At 43.8% G+C, this 18,180-nt stretch overlaps 1 protein-coding gene across 1 annotated transcript in view; it reads left to right on the top strand.

Moving 5' to 3' along the window:
• The window catches only part of PHF11 (PHD finger protein 11), a 20,473-nt gene extending 3,489 nt beyond the window's left edge, over nucleotides 1-16,984 (top strand). The window contains exons 4-9 of the mRNA XM_009999071.1: nucleotides 2,667-2,713; nucleotides 7,772-7,830; nucleotides 9,264-9,330; nucleotides 10,972-11,094; nucleotides 12,592-12,663; nucleotides 16,845-16,984. Coding sequence (XP_009997373.1) covers nucleotides 2,667-2,713; nucleotides 7,772-7,830; nucleotides 9,264-9,330; nucleotides 10,972-11,094; nucleotides 12,592-12,663; nucleotides 16,845-16,984 — 508 coding nt within the window. The remainder of the gene's footprint in view (nucleotides 1-2,666; nucleotides 2,714-7,771; nucleotides 7,831-9,263; nucleotides 9,331-10,971; nucleotides 11,095-12,591; nucleotides 12,664-16,844) is intronic.
• Nucleotides 16,985-18,180: the final 1,196 nt, after the last annotated feature.

Below are 18,180 nucleotides of genomic sequence, written 5' to 3' on the forward strand. Positions count from 1 at the left end.
AGAGTGTAGCTGGGAATATGGAAACTTTCTATCATAGAATAAAAGGCTCTCATCTTACAGCTTTAGAAAGGAAACCTCAGGCTGAGCAAGACTGAACTTCTCAAGATACTGGAAAGTAAACGAGACTGAGAACAGTCTAGATACAAACTTGTAAGGAAGTGGTTGAATATATGGTTTGATTTGGTGCTTTTCGGAGCTGGTGACCTTGGAGGTTTGGAAGAGGAACTCTTCAAAATGACATGTATTAAGTCACCGTGTGAGACTGGATGCTTGTCCTATATAGAAATACAGGAAATTAGGCTGTAGCAACCTCTATGGAAGAGGTGAAAAAGGACTGGATTAGAGAAAGATGGTGAGTTGGCTTCCAGGGACTTGAACCCAAAGACTTTTGCACAGTATCAGTGGCATGAATAAGGCACAAAATTTGTAGCTAGCTTGAAATTATTGGAGAAAAGGTGAGCAAGACTTGAAAAACAGTGGATTGACAGCCCTCTGTGCTTTCTCATGGTGAAATAAAACATACTGCAAACCATATCAAAAGAGAGAATTCCTTAAAGAGAGGGAGAGCTGATGTTTTTAAATTCTGAGTTGCCATCATGGTGATGATGAGCAGCAATTATCAAAACAAATAGAGCACAACAAAAAAGGAGAAGTGCTATGGTAGTGGCAAGTAAGAGCAGAGGTGAGGCAATAAGTGTAATTTGTGCTGCCATCTTGCAAACATGGTAGCTGGGAAGTGGTTCCAAATAGAGTAGTAAAAGGTATTGTCTGTTCTTTATAAGATATTCTTATTTTTAACTGGGAAAGAATAGAATTATATGGAGGTGAGGAAAACAACAGCATCCAAAGGGCAGTATTAGGAATTCAGGGATGTAAGTAAGGTGCCTCTAGTACTTAGCTTCCTGACTGAATTCTTAGGCATGCATAAATCTGGGGGGTTTTGTGCATCAGAATGAATGTCATGCAAAAATGCTGGCTCATCAAGGAAACAGACTGCATTCCTAAGGTCATTGCTTCTATTTTGTTAAAATAGAAGAAAAAACTGTAATTAGAAAATATCCTAGTAAATGCAGTTCCCTTTAAAAATTGCTTCCCAACACTTGAGCATTAGTCTTGGCAAATAGATTTGTAATGAAGAGATCAGCTAAACCACAATCCTGGCAAAGCAATTTTGCTGAAAAGGTTATTTGGGATCCTTCTGTAAGAAAGGCATATTGTAGAAGCTGGTTTGTGTTCTCTGCATGTTATTGTATCCAGAAGATAAGGAATACTTCCAGCTGTATTTGCTGCATTTTAACTTTTCTGAGGGATTCACATTGCTCTCCTAGAACCAGAGAAGATATTCCCATCTCACATATTACTCAAGTCTTTAAGGAATGAATGGGTTGGACAGCTTTAAGCTACTGGATCTCAAACAGGGGGCCCTGCTTCCTTGTGATGTTGGGGACCACCTCACCAGCACTAGGCAGTGTAAAGGGAGTGGCACAGAGATCTCCAGACAAGGAACTGGTACCATGCGTGGTGGTGCAGTGCCACATGGCTATGCTAGCACATCATGCAGGGCTTCAGTTCAAGCTCACTGGTAAGCAGAAATAGCTAAAGAGATTCTGGACCTAGGTGGTGAGTGGTACAGGGCAAGAGTGCAGAACTGCAGTAGCTATGATCAAGCTATATTAGTCCTGTGGTGTTTCATCATGACAACATTAATGTCATTTTAATAAAGTGCTTCGATAAGAGTACCCCTGCCACAGTGATGGCCACACCAGGGGAAATATGTCGGACTCAGGATTTGAATCATAGAATCAAGAAGTGGTTTGGGTTGGAAGGGACCTTTAAGATCATCTAGTTCCAACTTCCCTGCATTGGCAGGATCACCTTCCACTGGACCAGGTTGCTCAAAGCCCCATCTAACCTGGCCTTGAACACTTCCAGGGATGGAGCTTCCACAGCCTCCCTGGGTAACCTATGCCAGTGTCTCACCACCCTCACGCTAAAGAATTTCTTCCTAATGCCTAACCTAAATCTCCCCTCTTCCAATTTAAAGCCATTGCCCCTCATCCTATCACTACATGCGCTTGAAAAAAATCCTCCCCAGCTTTTCTGTAGCCCCTTCAGGTACTGGAAGGTCACTATAAGGTCTCCCCAGAGCCTTCTCTTATCTAGGCTGAACAGCCCCAACTCTTTCAGCCTGTCTTCATAGGAGAGGTGCTCCAGCACTTTGATCATCTTTGTGACCCTCCTCTGGACTTGCTCCAAGAGCTCTATGTCCTTCCTATGTTGAGAGCTCCAGAACTGGACACAGTACTCCAGGTGGGGTCCCACGAGCATGGAGTAGAGGAGCAGAATCACCTCCCTTGACCTGCTGCCCATGCTTCTTTGGGTGCAGCCCAGGAACAGTGAGCAACAGAGTGGGATAATGGAACTGAGGATTCAAAGTTTCAGTGTTCAGAGTCCACTGAGACTCTTGTGCATGTGTGTTTGACTTTACAGCAGGTGCTTTCCTAGGTGGGTAATGCTGAACAAAATTCCTGATAATTTTTTTGAGTATCTTTTGGTTTACACTCAGTGAAAAGAAGGGAAAATATGTTTAAATCAGTCAGCATAACTCTGTTTACATATTTATTAATACTTTTTCTCTTTTTCTTAAAATTGAACTTAAATTTTAGAGTGTTCTGCACAAAACATGACCCAGACAATAGGACCAACCACTATGGTGAGTTTCTTTAATGGCTTCATTGATTTAATTTGTTGTAAAAGTTTGTATCCTACAGTCAGTAACTCATTTGAACAAAATAAATGTTACTCCACCTTTATAATTGAGCAGTAGATTTCTAACCCTGCTGGAGTGGCATGGTTGAGATCCATGCCAACACACAAAAAATTGAGAAGGTTTTTTTAAGTAGGAAATGTTTATATTTGACCCTAAATTTCTCTCAAAACTGACTTAAAGCACTGTGGACCTGATCCTTCAAGGAATTATTCTGACTCTGTGCAGGCAGGTAGGCCCAAGCAGCTTGTAAAATCCATGTGAGATATGAGGGCCACACTGAGGCACAGGCTTGCACTGGATTGGCAAAGAGAGGACTGTTACAGGAGGGGTCACCTTGGGATTTTTATCTCTCCTTAGGTTAAAATGTTTGCATTTGCATCTTCTCTGTTCACTGCCTTAGTTCTTTAAATAGGACCTTTCATTCTGGAGGATCCCAAAGAGCTTTATAAGTGTAACAATGGGTTATACAACCCCTGTTTAAGGATTGCTTCCTTTGCTTTGGAAAATCAGCTTAAATTGGCAGTCCTGGTCCTTGTTGATTCAGTGGTAGTCAGGAATCTCATGGAATTAGCTGTGCCTTTGTAAATGCAAACAATCCTGCTCAAAGCTGAGTGGGTTCTAGACTGGCCTTCCCTTTGAAGTTAAGCTCATTCACACTAGGAGCACTGATGGTGAGGGTGGTGCTCCCACAGAAGTCCAGCAAACTTTGGCTAGTCGCCCCAGTGTCTCACCACCCTCACACTAAAGAATTTCTTCCTAATGTCTAACCTAAATCTCCCCTCTTCCAATTTAAAGCCATTGCCCCTCATCCTATCACTACATGCGCTTGAAAAAAATCCTCCCCAGCTTTTCTGTAGCCCCTTCAGGTACTGGAAGGTCACTATAAGGTCTCCCCAGAGCCTTCTCTTATCTAGGCTGAACAGCCCCAACTCTTTCAGCCTGTCTTCATAGGAGAGGTGCTCCAGCACTTTGATCATCTTTGTGACCCTCCTCTGGACTTGCTCCAAGAGCTCTATGTCCTTCCTATGTTGAGAGCTCCAGAACTGGACACAGTACTCCAGGTGGGGTCCCACGAGCATGGAGTAGAGGAGCAGAATCACCTCCCTTGACCTGCTGCCCATGCTTCTTTGGGTGCAGCCCAGGAACAGTGAGCAACAGAGTGGGATAATGGAACTGAGGATTCAAAGTTTCAGTGTTCAGAGTCCACTGAGACTCTTGTGCATGTGTGTTTGACTTTACAGCAGGTGCTTTCCTAGGTGGGTAATGCTGAACAAAATTCCTGATAATTTTTTTGAGTATCTTTTGGTTTACACTCAGTGAAAAGAAGGGAAAATATGTTTAAATCAGTCAGCATAACTCTGTTTACATATTTATTAATACTTTTTCTCTTTTTCTTAAAATTGAACTTAAATTTTAGAGTGTTCTGCACAAAACATGACCCAGACAATAGGACCAACCACTATGGTGAGTTTCTTTAATGGCTTCATTGATTTAATTTGTTGTAAAAGTTTGTATCCTACAGTCAGTAACTCATTTGAACAAAATAAATGTTACTCCACCTTTATAATTGAGCAGTAGATTTCTAACCCTGCTGGAGTGGCATGGTTGAGATCCATGCCAACACACAAAAAATTGAGAAGGTTTTTTTAAGTAGGAAATGTTTATATTTGACCCTAAATTTCTCTCAAAACTGACTTAAAGCACTGTGGACCTGATCCTTCAAGGAATTATTCTGACTCTGTGCAGGCAGGTAGGCCCAAGCAGCTTGTAAAATCCATGTGAGATATGAGGGCCACACTGAGGCACAGGCTTGCACTGGATTGGCAAAGAGAGGACTGTTACAGGAGGGGTCACCTTGGGATTTTTATCTCTCCTTAGGTTAAAATGTTTGCATTTGCATCTTCTCTGTTCACTGCCTTAGTTCTTTAAATAGGACCTTTCATTCTGGAGGATCCCAAAGAGCTTTATACGTGTAACAATGGGTTATACAACCCCTGTTTAAGGATTGCTTCCTTTGCTTTGGAAAATCAGCTTAAATTGGCAGTCCTGGTCCTTGTTGATTCAGTGGTAGTCAGGAATCTCATGGAATTAGCTGTGCCTTTGTAAATGCAAACAATCCTGCTCAAAGCTGAGTGGGTTCTAGACTGGCCTTCCCTTTGAAGTTAAGCTCATTCACACTAGGAGCACTGATGGTGAGGGTGGTGCTCCCACAGAAGTCCAGCAAACTTTGGCTAGTCGCCTTGGCGAAGTCTGGCTCCCCCCTGGTGCCACTCAAGGGACAGTTTGGGTGATTGTCCTTTACACTTGTAGTCATAGCGGCTTCTCTGCCGGACGTACAGTCTGTTTAACACCCAATACTGGTGTGGTTCACTAACCAAATACAACTTATTTCACTTAACCAATTTTGCTTTTTACTTTATCCATAGTTAAGAGGCCTGATATTCCTGCCCTGTTAAAAATTAATTAGATTTTTGTGGTCTGTTGGTTGTCAGTCTGTTGGGTCTGCCTTGGGTCTGTCCAGGGTCTCAGATGGTCTCCTGCACAAGTACTAGACTGGGCCAGGATTGCTTTGTTTCCAGTATGAGATAAGATTACGATATTAGGCCCAGCTCTGGAGACAACGTCCTTCATAAGGAAGAGTTAAATCTTGCAAGCTTGAAGGTCTTGGTGTCTTCAAGTGCTGCATATGCAATGTACAGCCTGTTACCCGAGAAAACAGTTTGTCCTAGAGGAGATCTTCCAGAGGCACGTAGTTTGGAGGTGCTCTCTTTATGAAGGGTAAATGGATTTTGCCAGCAGTGTCTGCTGTGCTTCCTGAAAAAGTTTCTCCCACCTCTGTCTGAAAGAGTAGCTGTACCCCAGGAGGTGGGGAGAAGCTGTGAGAGTTGGGCAAATGACACTTGGTTCCTCAAGACCCATGTCTCCTGCCTCTGAGCGGGTCTCAGATGCATGTTTGGTGCTCAGAATAGCTGGAGGTATCTGCTGGTAAGTTGGCTGAAGGAGCAGGTACTCTGTCTGGCCCAGTCCTGGCCCTCCTGGGCAGGCAGAGACACCTGTGCTGAGTGTTTGCAGATCCACACAGGGCGGGGAGTGAGACAGGCTAAGATAGAAGCACTGTGGCTCCAAAGTTGTGACTTTCAGGATCCAACTCAGGTAAAGTAGCTGAGCTCTTCCTCTGGGGCAGGCTGAGCCAGCCCTGGGTTGAGAGCAGAAGCTGGGCAAAAGGGCTGCCTCTCCAGGCTTGTTTTCCCTGGTAGCTTGGAGAAGATGGGGTTAAGGAACATCCCCTTGTTCGTGGTCCAGACAACATTCCTGTGCTGGAAAGTCAGGGCTCTTCTGTGTGATTGGAAGGGGATAGGGTGCCTTAGGATCCAAGAGGTCTCCTTACAGCTCTGTACAGTTTGGACTTGGAAACAGTCTCCAACCTCAGCTTAACTGGAAATGTTAGATACACGCAGAGTAAAGGCTGACAAATGTAAGCAAGTGAGTAACACTGTGGGGAGCAGCTGGGCTGCTTTTCAGACTGTGTTCTGCTTGTTTCATAAGGCATCCCTAAAGCAAACACCAAGAAGAGCTGAGAAAATCCTACCACAGATCAAAGATGTCCTGCTTGACAGCAAGCAACCCTTTGTGTCTACACCAGCATCCCCTAGACTGCTCCAAATTAGGCCACCCAGCTTTATTTTGGCTGAAGTGAGAGGCTATGATTCCCTTTCAGGCTATGAAAAATGCAAATGTACAGCATCCTGCTCAAAGAAGAGTAGCCCAAAACCAGTCTTGTTTCAGCCACCTCCCTGTAGCTGCTCATTCCTCTTAATTGGAGGATTTCTAATAGGAAAAACCTTACTAACTGCTGTCCAGAGGGTGTAGAATTAAACAGGAGGGGGATGTGTAATCATAGAGTCATAGAATGGTTTGCATGGGAAGGGACCTTAAAGACCATCTACTTCCAACCCCCCCTGCCATGGGCAGGGACACCTCCCACTAGATCGGATTGCTCAAAGCCCCATCCAACCTGGCCTTGAACACCTCCAGGGAGATGACATTAACAGTGTCCTTGGGCAACCTGTGCCAGTGTGTCACCACCCTTACACTAAAGAATTTCTTCCTAATGTCTAACCTAAATCTCCCCTCTTCCAATTTAAAGCCATTGCCCCTCATCCTGTCACTACATGCACTTGAAAATAATCCTCCCCAGCTTTCCTGTAGGCCTCCTTCAAACCCACAGGTTTGCTTGGGTGATTGAACTCCTCTGGCTTTCTCTTCTCCTTCCATGTCTTCCTTGCCAGAGTTACACTTCTTTGCCTGCAATGCTGTAGGTGTTCTCAACAGCTACCAGTTAGGATGTTGGGGAGTGGCTGGTGCATGCTGACAGAAAGGCTGGAGTGAAAGGAAATCATTTTGCAGAGATCTCATGCCACCTCACTAAAAACACTCAGTAGCTTAAACAATATTCATCTTGCAAGTCAAATTGCCCTGGAGGCTTTTTAGGTGGTCATTATGTCCATGGAAATCCTGATGCCATTGAGATGTCTTTAGGACACCTAAAATAATTCTTTATGTAGTCTTAGTATTCAGGGTGTATTAACATAAACAAGGATTGATTGGAAAAAACCCAAACCAGTCATATTTCGTAAACTTTGTGTGAAGATTTTCCCATGTAGAGTTAGTGCTGCTGCTGGGGAGAATCAGTTCATTCTACTACAATCAAAAATTTTATGTTAAAAAACAGAGTTTGCTTTATATTGAGTTTAAAAAGGCAGAATGATACCCTGATGCTGTGGTGGTTTGCACTTCTTCCCAGTGGTTCAGCCTTGTAATTCCTCTTACAGGAAAATAATGAGAATTCCACTGAAATATCGGGTATCTCGGGAAACCTGAAGCATACTCTTGCCTTGCCACCCAAAGTGCCTCACTTTTATAGTTTTTTGGGAAAAGAGAGAATTGGAATGATGTGCTGAGGTTGACATATTGGTTACTTTGTTGTTTCTTGGTTCCTAGATGCAGCTAGCAAGAGGAGAAGACGTGCATTGAAATCTCCCACCATTGCACAACAGATGGTAATGCTGACTTCAAGTTTTTCTAGCAGTCAACCCACATCTGCTACAGCAAAAGGCTTTTTTAGTGCAGTATTTAGACAGTGTATTCAGAATCAGACTTCCTCACAGAAACCATAACTTTTTCTATTGAGCTGCCTTGTTTTGATCTGTCAAAACAAAACTATTCACATTTGGAGCTGCTTCAAGGCACAGCCAGCGCTGCCCTAAGGTAACATTGCACAAACACCACAGGAATCTCCAAACCAGGCTGACTCAGTGGTTGTGATCTTGACATGACCAGAAGGAGCTTCCCTTTGGGGGCTTCTTTTCTTTGGAGTTCTACATCCCTCATAGTTGCTTAGGGCTTGACACAGTTTCCATGAAACACTTCTTTTCATGGGTTGCTTAGCCTTTTAAACTAGGTTTGTGAGCCTTTGCTCATGGGGAGTGTGGCACATTGTCTTTGCAGATCAGGCAGTTCTCAGCTCTGCTGGTGAAGATGGCCTTCCCAAGGGTTTGGGAGCTACCAAACTGAGCATCCCTCTGGTTGCTGGGGAAGTTGTTTTAGAGGCTGCTTTTAGAAAACCTGTAAATGGAGCTTATTTTAATTTTTGAGGTGATTCTCTAGGCTCCGTGGAAGTATTTGTGGGAACTCCCATTGACCCTTAGGGGGTTAGAATTTCTCTTTTTTAGAGGAATTAGCATTCAGCTTTCCTAGGGAAAAACTGCCTTTCTCAGGTCTTGAGTTTAAAGGGAGTTTGTGTGAGGGGACGTGAACCATCTTGGCAGCTTTTGCGTACCACTTCCATAAGGACAGGTTATTTGTCTCCAAGAATTTCTCAGCTGTAAATCCACTTATGTTTGTGGTAACATAACTGAGATTCCTTTGACCCAGGTAACGTGTTTCTGCTGCTCTCCAGAGCTAGCAATCTTGGAAGTCAGTACAAACACTGCAAGTAATCTGAGGGGCTCCAGGATTTATCACTGCAGGATAAATAGTTTACCTTTGTGTAAGCAATGCATTTTTACACTGGTGGTTCAGAGTCAGAGCTTAAGAATCATTTGTAGTACTGTGGTATGATGTAGAACAGCACAGAATGACTGCATCCTGTCCAAAGGAAAATACTGCCCCTCTCCTCTCAGATCCTTTCTAGTATTCCATCTGGTCTAGGGAACTAAGCATCATTTGCACTGAGAATTAGGAGGAGGCACTTTTTAACATCTGTGCTATTTGCAAATGCAGTAATAATTAAGGAGGGTGTTGGACTTCTCCAGTGTTTGTTTCCCTTTTTAAAAACTGGATGTCTAGAGAGGAATATTTCTAAAGGTTCAGAGAAACTGACTGTGTTCACACAAATATGGTCTGTTTTCTATCTGCTAATGTAGAGGTGAGATGATGAAAACAGCAGTAAATGTCAGCATGATGTAAAAATTTTGTTTTTATTTTCTTACAGAGCACAGAAGAGACAGCAGAAGAAAACAGTTTACGAATACTGAAGAGAAAAAACAACAGGCATAAAGGTGCAACTCCCTTTATAGAACAGCCAGGAGGTGCTGGGATCATTATGCTGAAGTTCAGAGCTTAGAGATGGTTGATAGCAGAGGGGCTGCAAATATATTTCTCAATTCTCCTGAGATGAGTGACTTTCCAAGCTCTGGCAAGGGAGCGGAAGTCTGATTTGCAAGATGACTGTGCAGGTTCTAATCACTGGGCAGCAAACAGATCTCCCTGCTTTGCCGAGACTTGCTGTGTGATGTCAGCTGGTGAATCCAGCTGGAATTCTTATAACACCCTGCTCTGGCTGTCTGCTGTGTCCAGGGGTGTGTCTCCAGCAAACAGGTGTGGCTCAGCCTGACCCTCCTCCACCACATCAATACCATTACATTTAAAATGGAATAATTGATGCTTCACCTTGGTCTCCTTGTGCCGAGCCCCTCTTGAAGGACAGGGATGCAATTCTGCCAGGTGGTGCTCTGGAATGGGTGAGCAGAAGGAGGAGGTGCTGTGAGAAGGGGGGTTGAGCAGTAACCCAGCAGCAAGAGGGGAGTTCAGGGCACCTTGAACAGGAGATCTGGCTCACTGGGTGGGAAAGGGGCTCCCTAAATGCTGCTGCAGTTCTGCAGCCACTGGGTGCTTGTCTGGTCTTTTGAACTCTAGGTGTGCACAAGGTGCTTCACACAGCACAGTATTTTACTTCCTAAGTACAGTGTTACAGCAGTGAAAGCAATCACTGGACCTATCCCTGAGTTCTGGGGTTTTCCTGTTACCCCAAAAATCCTGCTGCAGTTGCTTGTCAGGATGACACTGTCACTTGAAATTTTGGAAGGCATTGGTGATGATTATTCACCTTCCCATGGTTATGTTTAGTATATGGGCATGGCATTATAACCATAGGTAGCTGCCTAATGTTTTTCCTGAATTTTTACTATTAAAAAATATCCTGGCTTACTTCTAGGGCATCTAGAGTAAGTGAAAGGACATTTCTTTTCTCACAAATGTCTCCAGTAAAAAGTAACACTGTTTTTAGTAGAGACTGGCAGACTTCTGTGAGCTGGTAGCTCTCTCCTTTTGAATAGCCCAGTGAATTGATCTCACTGAAACCTGTCACTGACCCGTTGCTCTGAGATGAGAAAAAATACAGGGATTTCTCTGGCAATCCAAACCTGACAAAGTGGATGTGTAAAATGGGCTGTAATACATGAGTTTAATGCCAGGATCACTTGAGTAAAATAGCCTTAATTTTCCTAATAAATCCAATACTGTTTCACTTCTTGCACTGTTTTCTATCCTTTAGTCTGTTCCATCCACAGTGTGATGCTGAGGATTGGGAGAAAAAACAGAACCAAGGCAAATCACTTGCTTTCCTATGCTAGGGAGGTATCAGGAGGCTTTAGGAATGATGGATTTAGAGTCATGGAGGTATTTGCTTTTGATCAATTAAGCCAAATCTAGAGCTTAGGGAATTTTTTACCCAGTGCAATGCTTATGTTTACCTGACCAAGTTTTTGTTGCTGAATGGGTGGCTGGAGGAGGCAGGGATTTGCACAAGTATTTGTTACTGGAAGGGGAACATTAGCCAAAGTTCTAGTTTCTGAAGCAAGCAGGTAAAGCCCACTTTACAGCTGACTTCTGTCTAAGAGTCTCTTTTTGTGTTTTAACAGTCCAAATAGACTTTGTTAGGAAATGCAAGCAAGCTGGGCTTTTGGATGACATATTTGAAGAGATGCTGGACACACTTCACCTGGCACAGGAAAAACTGATGGATGACAACACTTCAGAAACAGGTATGGAGACCCATGGGGGACTCTGCTCTCAAAGCAGAAATGCTGAGCTGAATGCCATGTTTTCCTTGGATCCTAAGTCAGAGAGTCGTCAGGGTTGGAAGGGACCTCTGAATATCATCTAGTCCAACCCATCTGCCAGAGCAGGGTCACGTACAGTAGATCCCACAGGAACACTCAGATGGGTTACTCAGATTATTCATTGAGAATATAAACTATCAGATTCAGTTGAAGAAAAAAGGAAACAACATCAAATTCTGATGCATAAATGGATTCTTTTTGTTTGTTTTTTTTCTTGTTGGTTCTTACCAAACCACTTCAAGACAATCCTAGTTGCCATATAAAATAGTCTGCTAGATCACAGCATAGTAAACACAACATGCCTCTGTTGTTCTTCCAGCTTCACAGAGGGACCAGCTATCTCTTAATATCAGCACTCCTTTTTGAGGGAAAAATCTCTGAGTATGTACTTTTAAGTCTTTGGATGATTAGTTAGAACTTCTAGTTAGAACAATTAGTTAGCTGTTCATGTATATTTGGGGGTTTCACTGGTTTGAGTATCAACTTGTATGAAACACATTGTTCTCAGAGGGTTCCATCCTGAGGCTGCTTAGTCCGCAACACAGTTAAAAAATAAAATGTTGAACCTTCCTCTGCTGTTGTCCCCCCAGATTTACAAAATTCTCAGTAATACTGTCTGTAACAAATGCTGGTTTATGTGAAATAACCCACTAAACCTTCCTCACCAGCGTTTGCATGTAACATGTCAGCAGCTGCTGGAGACAGTAATGAAGTCCAGGAAACACCCCATCCCTGGAAACATTGAAGGTCAGGCTTGACCAGGCTCAGGGCAGCCTGATCTAGTTAACAGGGTCCCTGTGCACTGCTGCGGGGCTGGGCTAGATGACCTTTAAAGGTCCCTTCCAACCCCACACAGTCTATGATTCTACATTGGGGTTTCAAAGGACTTCACCATTAAGCAAAGCTCTTACCAGCCACACAAACTCTCTAGGTGTGTTGTGGTTTTGTTTTTCACTGGAAGCCTCAGTCATGAAGCTGAGGCACAATTCCAGGCTGGTTTTTAACGTTGAACAGTGGTAGCACCATCCCATGTGTCACATGATCAGTCAAGAGCAATGGGAATGGTCAGCTCTGCCATTGCATGGACAGCCCTGGAATGGAATGTGACTTAAAGTATGTTGCTCATTTTTAAACAGATTGTTCTTGGGGTGCAGACCCTAAAAAGGAATAATGGCTATTTTCTTTATGAAACTTAAAAAACCAACAACCTGGAATTGACAAATTAATCCTTCTTTCTCAATACATATATATTTTTTTTGCAGAGACTATATGAGAAGGGAGACATCCTAAAACCTCAAGCAATCAATATAATATAAGTAATTACTGTTTTGTGCTACTTCTCATGTAGGGCTCTGCAGTAACACGAGGGCTCTGTAAACCCTTCGCTCAGTAACATGAAATCAAATTCTTTTTCCCCAGAGTATGAAGAGACAGTGATGTCACTCTTCGACTGTGGACTGTTTGAAAATATCCTGACAAATATTCACTCAGGTATGTGAAAAAAGCTGTCAGAGCACTAGCAGTTGGTATGGTTTTTGGCAGTGAGGTTATTTTCCTGAGAATTTTGATAGAATAACTATGTCAAATGAAAATTCCAAGGAATTTTATTTTTTTTTTCAACATTCTGCAGATAATTGAATAAAAGCCATTTCTACCTGAATCTTTAGCAGCACAGTATGTTAAATTTGGCTGGCTGGCCTGAAGGGGGAGGCAAGTTACGGTTCCACAGACGAAGGGTCCCCGCCTCAGAGGAGCTTCCCTCCTGCAGGGTGCACTGGTGTCCTGCTTCTGCAGGTTGTTTCCCTTCCTCCTGCGCAGCCTCCCTCCAGCAGCTTGCCCGGGTCTCAGCTCTGCTCCCTGCTGAGGAACGCTGCTCACACTGCCCGCCGTGTTTCAATTAAGAGCATTGAATGCTATGGGCAGAACTTCCCGGGACCTGATGGCCACTATGACGTGGTCTTAAAAACAAGCTGAGTGCTCACAGAGTGAAATGATAAACAGGAGGGATAGCTTGGGAAGACCAGTGGGGAAGGAAGCTCTGTGGCTTGGACTTCAGCCTGGGCTATTGTAAGGGACAAGGTTAAAACTGCTTTTCAGATAGGCAAGTCTTCTGCTCCCACTTCCCTCTTTAACAAGTAGCAACCTTGTTCTAATTTCTGCTTCAGTTTGGCCTTGTGAAAAGGGAAATGGGTTTTAATTAGCTAGTGCTGAGGTCCAGTGGGTGAAGGTGATGTTTGCTGACGTGCTATTTCCCCTTCACTAGAATGAAAAAGCCAAGGTCCTCTCTCCTGTCTCCTGACCTCACACTTTGATTCCTCTTTTGGAAATGGGAGTTTTTGCAGAGTTATCCGACACAAGGTTCCACCAGTACCTCATCTGAGAGCATTAAAATATCTCTGCTGAAAACTCATGGAAACAACCTTGCATCACGCTTGTTTCTTTCCCAGCTGCATCAATTATTTCATCCCCTTCTCAGCTCACAGGTATCAGCACCTATGTGCACACACCCACGTGATTGTCTTGTGTAAAAGTTGCCCCCTCTCCAGTTCCCCAATCCTTGAGCAGCTCAGTTCTTCCTGTACCAGAGAATCTTCTGAAACCATCAGCCTACTTTTAACTTCAAGGCCAATAATGAAAACACACATCAAGGTTGGTTCCAAAACTGATCCAAGAGGAGCTCTTAAAGTGAACTGGTCAGAAAGGAATGAAAACAATGTTGGTCACTAGTGAAACCAGGGAGGGAAGGAAATCACCAGTTTTTTAACCTTTTTTTGGGGGGGGGTCTTAATCTGTCTTCTAAGCTCTAGCTAGCGAGTCTCTGTGATGACGTTCAAAGTCTAGCACTAAAAAAAGTAGGAATCCTGTGTCATCTTTGATCTTTCTCCTGGAAATAATGATTTTGGGTCATCTGACATGCTTTACCTTCAGTGAATTTTTTAATGTTATCTTTTTTTCACTTCCAGGACCATCAGGCAAAACCTGTTGTAAAGCCTTATGTGTCAGCACAGTGAGGTTACCCTGAACTGTAATTGTTGATTTTGCTTCTTAAAATGTCTTTGATGTACAAGGATAAATGGTTCTTCTGCAGCTTTGCTGCACACCTGACTGCTTTTAAAACTTTTCATATGGGACCAGCCATCTTCTCCTCAGTAATTTCAAGTTTCTAGGTTGGAGGTTCTTGTTCTCTCCTCCAAGGAAAAGTGACTGAAGGTTTGTGTTCTATTTGTCCTGTGTTCTGCTTGGGGTGATACCTCCCTCACCTTTCATCTTCTCTCTCTGTGGGTCAGCACTTTGTCCAGTAGCTGTTGAGCTCCTTGGTAGCATTTGTTTTTGGGGCATCTGTGGCAGTGAATTCTGCAGTTCAGTTGTGCAAAGGCAGGGATACTTGGTTTTAAAACAGTTGTGCAGACACTCCACCAAGAACCCCTTACCACTTGCCTTAGGGAGGAGCAAATGCAGTCATTCCAGGTCCACATTCCTTAGACCATTCCTGATTTTACGGAAAAACATGTTCCTTCCCTTTAGGTCATCTCCTGTGTGAGGTGGAAGGTTCACAATCTGTTATCTGCCTTCCTATGAAAGTGCTCCCACAGGCCAGGCATTCCCATCAGAGACATTATTTCTCTGGGCTGTTCCTGTTTCTGCCACATTATATTGGAAACAGAGATGAAGCCACATGTGGGTCACCTGTCTGCTGAATACAGTAACAGAATCATCATGTTTGCTCTTTGTTCTGTCAATTTCTGAGTTTATTAATTTGCATCCAAATACTCTCTAGGAGCTCCTTCAGCTCCCACTGGTACATGCCCAGCTTTTTCCCCCAAGGTTGCCTGGTAGTTCTTCTAGCCACACAGGCTGGGGAACATGACTGAAAATGCGTTACCAGAGGGTGTGCACACACAGACCCTTCCGTGCACGCACACAGAGAGCAGCAGGGATGGGCTTTCTGAACAAAGAGGCAGGAGCAGGGGGGGCAGAAGGCCAAAAGCTCCAAAAAAAAGTAGATAAACAGTTAATAATGGTTCAGGCTCTGTAATTCAGATTGAACAGGGATGAGTGGCTGGAGCCACTCTAACTATTCCCCACTCTTAACCATTACACCATTACCACCACTTCCTTGGGCAGCCTGTTCCAGTGCCTGGCAACCCTTTTGGGAAAGAAAGTTTCCCTGATACCCAATCTGACGCTCCCCTGGCACAACCTGACCCCATTTCCTCTTGTCCTATCGCTAATCACTAGGGGCAAGAGACCGACACCTCACCACAACCTCATTTCAGGTAATTGCAGAGATGAGGTCTCCCCTCAGCTTGCTTTTCTTCAGACTAAACAACCTCAGTCCCCTCAGCCGCTCCTCATAAGACTTTTCTGCAGACCTTTCACCATTTTTTTGCCCTCCTGGACATTCTCCACCATATCAGTGTCCTTGTGGTGGGGCGGCCCAGAACTGCACACAGGTCTTGAGGTGCAGCCTCACCAGTGCCAAGCACAGGGGGACAATCACTTACCTGTTCCTACTGGCCACACTATTCCTGATGCAAGCCAGGATGGTGCTGGTCTTCTTGGCCACCTGGGCACACTGCTGGCTCATGTTCAGCTGGCTGTCGTCCGGCACCCCCAGGTCCTTTTCTTCACTCTTCCCCAAGCCTGTAGCACTGCATGGGGTTGTTGTGACACAAGTGCAGGACCAAAGCACCTCAGGACATGCTCTAGTGGCCGTGGTGGCTGGTTTTGTGTTGTTGGTTGGTTTTGGTTTGTTGGGTTGGTTTTTATTTTGCTTTTTGGTGTTGTTTTTTATTTAAATATCCTGGATGGACAGTTGGACTCTGTGATCCTAAGAGGTCTTTTCCAACAGTGATAGTTCTGTGATGTAAAACTTGCAATTAGCAATGTAAGGTTATGGTGATGCTTCTGAATTTCAGCAAGACCTGTTACCGAGCTCTTGCTGATTTCTATCATCTTCAACATTGGGAAAATGGAAGCAGTAGATGGAAGCAGAAACCCAGGCAGACAGGGCTTTACAAATAAAGGGAAGGAACTCAGTCAGTCCCATTGGCATACTGGCAGGAACTATTTTGCCAGGAGCAGGAACATGAAATGCTCTTGAGTCATGTTTCTGGGAATCTAGCTGTTGAATGCAGTTGTCCATCTCTTTCTAGGTTTAGTTTTGTTGTTGGCTAAAATCCATGAGGCTTGTGACTTAAGTGTGTCATTCAAGAGACGTTATCTTTAAAGAGTTAAATGCATGTTTGTTGGAGGAGTCCCCAGACAAAGGGATTCTGAAAATGGAACTGGTAAAGCTTATATGGCAAGTAACATTGAGTTACTAAACAAATCATTTTTACATGTGCTCTGATGGTTTAAATGAAATCCATAATGTAGCTAGTTTTTAGTTTACAGCGAAAGGATGACAAAGTCTGTAAACTGCTGTGCCATGTTTTGCTCTGACACTTGGCTGCTTCAGCAAGTCTCTCCTACACCCCACAGTCCATTTCTTCACAGGGACACCAATGTGAGGGGTTGTCAAGTTGAAGACTTTGTTTCAGAAAGGCAGAGGTTTTAGTGTAGGTTAAACTAAGCATCAGTAGCCCCCTACAGCATTTATGCACATAGAACATGTATTTTAAATGAATAAGTTACATATGAATAAAAAATGTTGTCCTTTTTCCTAATAGGAACAGAGGAAAAAATCCAGGAACTTCTGGAAAATAGGAAAAAACTGGATTCCAAGATTGAACTACTTCAGGACTTAAAAGAAGTTGTCCTTCCTGCCCAAGAGAGCACTGCTAGTACATCTAGTACCATGTCCGAATAACCCCTTGGTCTGTATGAGATGGTGTCAATATTTAGGATTTTCTAATGATAGAAACCGTAGAGCACGTCTGGTCAGTGTGTGTGTCATTCCCTCCCCCGCTCCCAGGACAGGGACACAAGCCAGAACTGGGTGTTTTACTCATTTTTATACCTCACTGTTGCAATAATTTTAAGTTGTCCTGTTCTTAAAATTTTTACCACAGATCAATGAGTGTTATAGGCCTTTTTTAAAGCTCAGCAAAACACTCCAATGAACTTTTTTCTCAAAGGCAGCATCAGCTGCCACAGAACACTTGTTAAAGTCACTTTAACTGTGGGAGCCCTCTCCTAACTATGGGGTAGCTGCTTCACTGTCTGCATCCAGACAGTCACATTGTAAGGTTCAGGTTGCTGCTTTGGCTTTCCAAAGAAGATAAATCAGCAGAACTTGCACTCAAAGAAGCCTTCTGAATTATAAACAAGACTTTGTGAGTTGCTTTTTTTAAAATGAAATTATTCTCAATTAACTGGTTAATATGTATTTAGTGCTGCTGTAAGGGCAGTGCTGAAACAGTGTTTGCTGGCAGACCAGAAATGGTTAGGCATCATACTCTAAAAAACACGTACAATGAAAAATGGATCAAATGATGGACTGTGTACCTTCTGTCACGATCCGTGACCTATTATGTCTCCTTATTGGAGTGTATTAACTTATCAGGATTTGCTGAGAGATCCACACGTGGGTATCGCCTCACACAGAGGATACAGGAACTTATGTCCCGACTTTTTTGAGTGAATAACTCGCTCAGTGCTTACTAAATTTCTAACAACAGCAAGGTTTATTGTGGGGAAAACAAAGCAATTTGGGGCAGGAGGTTCAAAAGGAGTGATTACAACACATTAAACATATATGGGTACACCTTAGTTACACATCTTATTCAAGTGCTGGAAGGAGAGGGGAGGGGTATGCCCGAATGGCTGGATTATATTTTCCCCTATAAGCTGGGGTAGCCGGAATTGTCTCACCACACGGCAGTGCAGGTAGGATGAGCTGGGTAGCAAAGAAGCTGCGGGCACTCCAAGCGCAGGTCGCCCCCCCCACCACAAAGCGGCGACAGTCGGTGCGCGGCTCCGGGACCGTAGGTGTGCAGACGCTGGAAACGCGGCGGTTGCAGCGGCGCTGGGACTTTTGGCAGCAGCGGCGGCGGGCAGGCAAGC

This window comes from Chaetura pelagica, unplaced genomic scaffold (genome assembly GCF_000747805.2).
Source record: "Chaetura pelagica isolate M959 unplaced genomic scaffold, ChaPel_1.0 scaffold226, whole genome shotgun sequence".
Taxonomy (NCBI): Eukaryota; Metazoa; Chordata; class Aves; order Apodiformes; family Apodidae; genus Chaetura; species Chaetura pelagica.